Source organism: Arachis duranensis, chromosome 5, assembly GCF_000817695.3.
Source record: "Arachis duranensis cultivar V14167 chromosome 5, aradu.V14167.gnm2.J7QH, whole genome shotgun sequence".
NCBI lineage: Eukaryota > Viridiplantae > Streptophyta > Magnoliopsida > Fabales > Fabaceae > Arachis > Arachis duranensis.
In genome coordinates, this window is record NC_029776.3 from 67768075 (window position 1) to 67776657 (window position 8583).

Sequence of the window (8583 nt, forward strand, 5' to 3'; positions counted from 1 at the left end):
GTGGGGATTCGCATACACCAAGTTTTTGGCGTCGTTGCCGGGGATTGTTGAGTTTGGGAAAACTGACGGATTGTCTTGCTCCCTAGATCAGATAATTTTTATTTTCTTTTCTTTATCATTCCTAATTGAGTCTTTTTATTTTAATTGAGTCTTTATTTGTGTTCTTCTTGAGTCTTTTATTTTTTATTTATTTATTTTCTTCTTCTCTATTTTTTTGAAAAAAATAAAAAAGTTTTTCAAAAATATTTTTATTTTCTTTGTTTAATCTTTGTTCTTAGTTTGAGTCTTTTTGTTTATGTTCTTGGTAAATTTTCGTGTCCTTTGAGTCTTTGTATTTATTAAATCTTGTTTCAATTTTTAAGTTTGGTATTTTCTTGTTGTTTTTCTTTAATTTTTGTAAATTTCTTTTCAGTTTTCTAAAAATTTTAAGTTTAGTGTCCTTTTTATGTTCTTGTGTTCTTTAAATTTCTTAAATTTTGTTCATTGTGTTCTTGTTAGTCTTCAAAGTGTTCTTGAGTCTTTTTGTGTTTGATCTTAAAATTTTTAAGTTTGGTGTCCCTTAGTGTTTCCCTCCAAAAATTTTCGAAAACAAGGGGTGCTAGATCTAAAAATTCTAAGTCTTGTGTCTTTTACTTGTTTTTCACTTTCATCATTAAATTCAAAAATAAAAAATATCTTTTTTTATCTTTTTACTTAATTTTCGAAATTTTAAAATAAAAATTCAGATTTTAATTTCAATATTTTTATCTTATCTTATCTTTGTTGTCAATTTTCAAAAATCAAAGCTTTTCAAAAAAAAAAAAAATCATACACTTATCAAAAATCATATCTTTTTCAAAATACTATCTTATCTTTTTCAATCTTCAAAAATTTAAAATTTCAAAGTTGAAATTTCAAAATTCAAAATTTAAAATTCAAATTTCAAATCTTAAATTCAAATCTCTTTTTAATTAGTTATTTATCTTCTCTTTCATCTTTTTCAAAACTTCCTAACTAACTCCTCTATCTCTCAATTTACGAAAACTTCTCTTCCACCTCTCTTTCTTCTTTTTCGAACTTTTATTTCTTTTAAATTAATTAATTTTAATTTCGATTTAAATTTATAAATAAAAATAAAAATAAAAATATTTTAATTATTATTTATCTTCTCTACTTCTATCTCTTCTTCTACTCCTTCTATCTTCTTCCTTCTTCATCTTCTACCTTTCTTAATCATGAACCCAAGTGGGAATGAAGAGTTCAGAAGAACTCTAGGATCTTATACAAATTCCACTACTGACTTCTATGGAAGAAGAATTAGCATACCTCACATCAAAGCTAGCACCTTTGAGTTGAACCCTCAACTTATTACTCTAGTATAGCAAAACTGCCAGTATTCTAGACTTTCTCAGGAAGAACCTACAGAATTCGTGGCAGATTTCTTAAATATTGCTGACACAATACACAGTGAGGGAGTAGACCAAGATGTCTACAGATTATTGCTTTTTCCTTTTGATGTAAAGGACCAAGCAAAAAGGTGGTTGGATAACCAGCCTAAAGCTAGTTTAAAAACTTGGAAACAGTTAGTGGATAAGTTTTTAAATAAATACTTTCCCCCAAGAAAGATGACCCAGCTGAGGCTGGACATCCTAGACTTGAAACAAGAAGATAGTGAATCTCTTTATGATGGCTGGGAGAGGTATAGGAGGATGCTATGAAAATGTCCCACTGAAATGTTTTCAGAATGGGTACAGTTGGACATCTTCAACTATGGGCTTTCAGACATGGCTAGAATGTCTTTGGAACACTCTGCAGGTGGTTTCGCACACATGAGAAATACCATTGGAGAGACGCAAGAGCTTATTGAGACAGTTGCCACTAATCAGCATCTATACTCATCTCATGAGGCCTCTATAAAAGGAAAGGTTAAGGTAGTAGATGCTAAACCTAACCCTCCAGAGCAGGATAGCTCATTGACTCAGCAACTGCATGCCCTTGCCCAGTAACTGCTAGAACTACAAGAGGCTCTGCGAGAAACTCAAGCTTCTAATAGGAATGTAGAAGCCCAATTGAGTCAAACAAGGTAGCAGTTATCTAAGCAGATAACAGATGAATGTTAGGCTATTCAACTGAGGAGTGGGAAAACCTTAAGCACCGAACCTCAGTACAATAAGAACGAAAAGCCCATAGAGGATAACCAGGTCTCTGAACAAGGTAATTCTGGGCATTTAAACGCCCAGAGAGATATCCCTCTTGGCATTGAACGCCAGGAAAGGGTGGAGACTGGGCATTCAAATGCCCAAGGAGGTATCACTCCTAGCATTGAACTCCAGGAAAGGGCAGAGAATGGGTGTTCAAACGCCCAAGAAAGGGGATAGCAACAAGGGCGTTGAATGCCCAAGCACAGAAGGAAAATCACATACTAATAACAACCCTCCTAAGCAAGCTAGTAATCCCCCTTCTAGCACAAATGGCATTCGGCCTTCATCAATCATGATTGATGAGTACAAGCCTAAGATTCCATACCCTCAGAAACTCTGTCAAGAGGAAAAGGATAAATAGTTTGCCTGCTTTGTGGAATATCTCAGAACATTAGAGATCAAGATTCCTTTTATAGAGGCTCTTGAATAGATTCCTTCTTATGCAAAATTCATGAAGGAAATCTTAAGTCATAAGAAGGATTGGAGAGAGACAGAAACATTTTTCCTCACTCAAGAGTGGAGTGCAATCATTCAGAATGGCTTACCAGAGAAGCTTAAAGATCTTGGAAGCTTTATGATACCATGAACTCTGGGTGATGCTTGTACAAGGACAGCTCTCTGTGATCTTGGGGCCAGCATTAACCTAATACCTACTTCTTTAATAAGGAAGCTTTGTTTTACTGATGAAGTTAACCAACCCGCATATACCTTCAACTTGCTGATGGTTCTATTAAGATACCATCAGGAGTAACAGAAGTCATGATTGTCAGGGTTGGGCCCCTTGCCTTTCCCACTGACTTTTTGGTGTTGGACATGGAAGGGCACAAGAGTGCATCTCTTATTCTAGGGAGACCCTTCCTAGTTACAAGATGGACCCTCATTAATGTTGAAAAAGGGGAAGTAACCCTAAGAGTCAATGAGAAAGAGTTTGTACTGAATGCTGTCAAGGCTATGCAGCATCCAGACATTCCTGAGGAATGCATGAGCATTGATCTCATTGATTCCCCGGTGGAAGAGGTCAACATGGCCGAAAGCTTAAAGGAAAGACTAAATGAGATCCTTGATGATACTCAGCCTGATTCAGAGGAAACTCTAGAACCCTCTGAGCTAAAGGAGAAGCCTCCAAAGCTTAAGCTTAAGCCATTACCTTCCTCTCCGAAATATGCATTTCTGGGAGAGGGAGATACCTATCCTATAATCATAAGCTCTGCATTAGAGTTGCAAGAAGAAGAAGCACTAATTCAAGTGCTTAAAACATATAGGACCGCCCTTGGGTGGACTATAAGTGACCTTAAGGACATTAGCCCGGCCTGATGCATGCATAAAATTCTACTGGAGGATAATGCCAAACCAGTGGTAGAACTACAGAGGTGATTGAATCCGGCTATGAAGGAAGTAGTGCAGAAGGAAGTCACTAAGCTCTTTGAGGCTAGGATTATTTATCCCATTTCTGATAGCTCTTGGGTCAGTCCTGTCCAGATTGTTCATAAGAAGGGAGGAATGATAGTGGTTCACAATGAAAAGAATGAGCTGATTCCAAAAATAATAGTTACAGGGTGGCGTATGTGCATTGACTACAGAAGACTCAATGACACCACCAGGAAAGATCACTTTCCTTTACCCTTCATTGACCAATTGCTAGAAAGACTAGTAGGTCATGCTTTTTGTTGTTTCCTGGATGGATATTTCGGGTACAATCAAATAGCATTACAATCAAATTAACTATTCTAGATGATTGTTATGGCCTTGATTGGTTTGACAATTGTGGGCTTGCTTTCTTGAGAAGTGCATTCTTTGCAAGGGTGCTCATTTGTATTGAATTTGGAGAGAACGTTGGTGATCAATGTTTGAGTCAAATATTACTTTAAAAGAAGAATTTATGGGCGCAGCCAGCAAGGTTTGACTTAACGTTGGAGTCCAACGTTTGCCTAGTCATGCATACGCCTCACCCACGCGTATGCGTCATACTGAATTTTGTGCGTGTGCATCGCTCAAGCATTCGTGTGACAGGCTAAACTGCGCGTCCACGCATACGCGTCATCGACGCGTACGCATCGTTGCACTTTTCCAACTCAAATTTTTAGCTTTTTATCGTAGACGTTGGGGGTACGTTAGTTCACCAACGTTCCCTCCAACGTTGGCACGTCAAAAATGTTGCTTTCCTTTTTTTCTTGGGCAAGTTTGAGTCAAAGTTGGAGGCCAACTTCAGCTCCAACTATGCTCCTTGAATTTGGTAGTTTGAGGCAAAGTTGGAGGCCAACTTTGGCTCTAATGTTACTTTCTCTCCTTCTTCCTTAGCCCTTCTCTGCTTCTCCTTTAAACTTTTTTCTTTCTTCATGCTTGTTTTGTGCTTTTTACTTTCTTTTTCCACCAATTTCTGCAAAATGGATCAGCTTAAAGAGATGAAAGTAATCTATGATTTAAGCACAAAAATACTAAATAATTAAGCATGATTAGTCAAAATTAAAGGTGAAAAAGCATAGAAAAACAAGCCATGAAGCCCTGGCACCAAGTACCTCCCTACCTTCACCAGCACATTTTCTACCACAACTAGTGCTTGTTTCTAGGTCTTATCAGCCAACTGAAGAATTATGTTTGTTGGTTTCAAGTCATTGATTTGTAGCTTCCTCATGAGGGCCACCGACATTAGATTTGTGCTGGCTCCAAGATCACAAAACCCTCTGTCAATCCTTGTATCTCCTATAACATAAGGGATATGGAAGCTCCCTGGGTTTTTCTTCTTTGTAGGTAAGTACTTCTGGATAAGGGCACTGCACTCTTTAGTCGTCACTATTGTTTGTCCACCCTTCAAGGGACTCTTCTTGGTTAACAACTCCTTCATGCATTTGATATACGATGGCATTTGTTGGAGGGCTTCAATGAAAGGAATGTTGATATGAAGAGACTTAAATGTGTCTAGAAACCTAGAATACTTCTTCTCTTTCCCACCACCCTTTAGCCTTTGAGGGAATGGTGCTTTTGGCATATAACGTTTCAAAACTTCCTTCTCCATAGGATCCTTCCTTTGTGCAGGATCGTTTCCTTGTTTTGTCCCTTCCAATTTCTCCTTTGGGAACCTTTTATTGTGCTCTGTTGGCCTGATAGCTTCTTCTTCCAAGATATCTTCACTCCTTAGAGTGATTGCCTTATATTCTTCCCATTTCAGATTCCTTGTTTCTCCTCTTGGATTGTTCTCTATGTCACTTGGGAAGCTGTCTATTGGTTTGGGAATTTGCTAAGAAAGGTATCCTACTTGGGATTCAAGCTTCTTGATGGCAGCTCCTTGATTTTGTATATTGGGTGTCACCTCCTCCTTGAAAGCCTTGTTTTCCTTAGATTCCTTGCAAAGTTCTTCAAGAAAGGTCTCGATCCGGGAGATTCTATCCTCAGCTGATGATTGTAATGGTAGGTTGGAAAGTGGAGGTTGAGGGTGGCCATTTTGTGCTTGATATAAAGGCTGGAAAGAAGTGTTATGTTGGGCTTGATATGGTCTTTGGTTGGAGTGTTGGTAAGTAGAATTGTTGTACTGGTTGGAGTTTTGAGGTCTATGGTCTTGAGTTTGAGTTTGCTGGTTTTTCCACCCAAAGTTTGGGTGGTTCTTCCAACTAGGACTGTAGATTTTAGAGTGTGGATCATAGGGCTGTCTTGATGAGTTTCCAACATAATTAGCTTGTTCCCGATCACATCCTTCCTCTGTGTTCAGCCTTTCTTGAGCAGGTGGTTGAGTGTTGACTGCTGCAACCTGGTTTCTCTCCATTTGCTTGGTGAGTTCTTCCAATTGGTTGGTAATCAACTTGTTCTAGGCTAGCAATGCATCCATATGGCTCAAATCCATCACTCCTCTATTGGTGCTCCTTTCTGAGGTATAGAAATACTCATTATTAGCCACTATTTCAATGATATCTATGGCCTCTTCTATGGTCTTTTTGGTATTGAGAGAGCCTCCTGATGAGTGGTCCAGGGCTTTCTTTGCTTCTCTAGAAAGACCTTCATAGAATATGTGCAGCTGCACCCACTCCTTGAACATATCAGGTGGACATCTTCTTGTTAGCTCCTTATACCTTTTCCAGGCTTCATATAAGGTTTCTCCATCTAACTGCATGAAGGTTTGCACCTCCGTTCTCAACTTGATTATCCTCTTTGGAGGGTAAAAATTTGTTAGAAACTTGTTGACAACATCCTCCCAGATAGTAAGACTCTCCTTTGGATAGGACTCCAACCACTTAGATGTTTTGTCCCTAAGAGAGAAGGGGAACAAAAGCAATCTATAGGCATCAGAATGAACACCGTTGGCTTTCATAGTGTCACAAATTCTCAGGAATGTGGTTAGATGTTGGTTGGGATCTTCTTGTGCACTTCTTCCAAATGAATAATTATTTCGAACCAGGGTGATGAGTTGTGGTTTTAGCTCAAAGTTGTTGGCATGTATGGTTGGTTTTAGGATGCTACTTCCACAATTCCCTGGGTTTGGGTTGATGAAAGAGCCAAAAACTCTTCTCTCCTGCACTACATAATTGCCAGCACCCTCTCCAAAATGATTGTGTACTTCTTCCTCCATGGTAACATCTAGATCTTCTTCCACCTCTTTCTCGCCAAATATTCCTTTACATCTGGTTTCCCTTCTCAATCTAAGGAAGGTCCTCTCAGGTTCAGATTCAAAAGAGGGTGTAGCTCCTCTTCTTCTACCTGTCATACACACAGCAAAACAAACACAAGAAAACAAGTGAAGGAATCACTCTTGTTAAGATTGTGGTTAGAGAGATTGGTGCAATTTATCAAACAGTTAGTGGATTAGTGTGCAAGAATGCAAATAAACAAGGAAAAACAACTAATTGTTGAGAATGAAAGTAAACAAACTGAAATTAAACTAATCAACAAAAGAAAAGAAAAGTGTTCAATCTAGTTATCCTCCGATTTAATCATTGTCAATGCAAAATCAATCGCCGGCAACGGTGCCATAAACTTTATGCATGAAATCTGTATCTCTACAAATTCCCTTCGGCAAGTATACCAAATTGTCGTCAAGTAAAAACTCACAGTAGAGTGAGGTTGAATCCCACAGGGATTGATTGGTTGAGAAACCTTAATAAGAGGAACGTTGTAGTTGAACTAAGCAGATTTGAGTTGCGATTTGTAGAGATTTAAATGGCGGGAAATGTAAATAACAAGAAATACAAATGACGGAAGAGTAAATGGCTGACTGTAAATAGCATAAAGTAAATCACAGGAAGTAAATTACAGAAAAGTAAATGGGAGCAGGGATGATGAACATCAAAGTAAACAACAGAATATGGAGAATAGGAACATAAGAATGGGGACGCTTATTGGGTTTAGGAGATGTTGCATTCTCCAGATCAAGTTCATTCTCATCTCTTCCTCAATCCATGCAACTCATTGATCTCATAGCAATCTTAAGTGATTAAATCCCAATTCCTGGGCAATTCAATCTCTCTAAGCTTGAACAATTGCCCAATTCCATAATCTAATTGCTCATGGAAAGAGATGAAGTACGATCACTGATTATACCACTGTTTTTTTAGATCAAAGTATTGGGAGGATTATATGTCACTATATCCGTCCAACCCCTAACCTAGTCCAACATGAGAAAGCATTTCTAGGATAATTTTCTCATTCCTCTTCCAAGGCTCAGAGGAAATCCAAGTATGAGCAATTTCTCTTCCGAGACAATTGCTTAATTAGATGAAGATCCAAAGCTTTCAAGCAAATCAAAGAGAATGAATAGAAGAACAATAAGAACTATTATTGATCCATTGAATTACAATAGAGCTCCCTCCCCCAATGAAGTGTAGTTTAGTTGATCATAGCTCTGGGAATGGAAAATGGAAATGCAAAGTTCATTGAAAGTAAATTAAGTACAGAGAAAAGTAAATTCTGAGTGTTTACAATCCTAGATTCCCCAAGTCCCAATCCCCTTTCTAGTTCAAAACTACTTCTATATATACTACTTCTCTGATCCTCAGTTGAGTCTGTGATGAGCGGATAATTTGTACGCTTTTTGCCATTGTTTTTAGTATGTTTTTGGTATGATCTAGTTAGTTTTTAGTATATTTTTATTAGTTTTTAGTTAAAATTCACTTTTCTGGACTTTACTATGAGTTTGTGTGTTTTTCTGTGATTTCAGGTATTTTCTGGCTGAAATTGAAGGACCTGAGCAAAAATCTGATTCAGAGACTAAAAAGGACTGCAGATGCTGTTGGATTCTGACCTCCCTGCACTCGAAGTGGATTTTTCTGGAGCTACAAAAGCCCAATTGGCGCGCTCTCAACGGCGTTGGAAAGTAGACATCCTGGGCTTTCCAGCAATATATGATAGTCGATACTTTGCCCAAGATTTGATGGCCCAAACCGGCGTGGCAAATCAGCCTCAGAATTTCCAGCGTTTA

General features: G+C 38.1%; 1 protein-coding gene across 1 annotated transcript; it reads right to left on the bottom strand.

Annotated features, from left to right (window-relative positions):
• Positions 1 to 4743: 4743 nt before the first annotated feature.
• On the bottom strand, positions 4744 to 5937 carry LOC107489560 (uncharacterized). Its single transcript, XM_016110307.1, has 2 exons — positions 5708 to 5937; positions 4744 to 5392 (listed from the first exon to the last, which is right to left on the bottom strand). Exons 1-2 carry the CDS (start codon positions 5935 to 5937, stop codon positions 4744 to 4746), a joined length of 879 nt encoding a protein of 292 aa, XP_015965793.1.
• Positions 5938 to 8583: the final 2646 nt, after the last annotated feature.

Coding starts and splice junctions, on each gene's coding strand:
- LOC107489560 (XM_016110307.1), bottom strand. CDS start 5,937: ATGGAGAGAAACCAGGTTGCAGCAGTCAACACTCAACCACCTGCTCAA. Junction 5,393..5,707: donor AGACCTCAAAACTCCAACCA/GTACAACAATTC, acceptor ACCAATAGACAG/CTTCCCAAGTGACATAGAGA.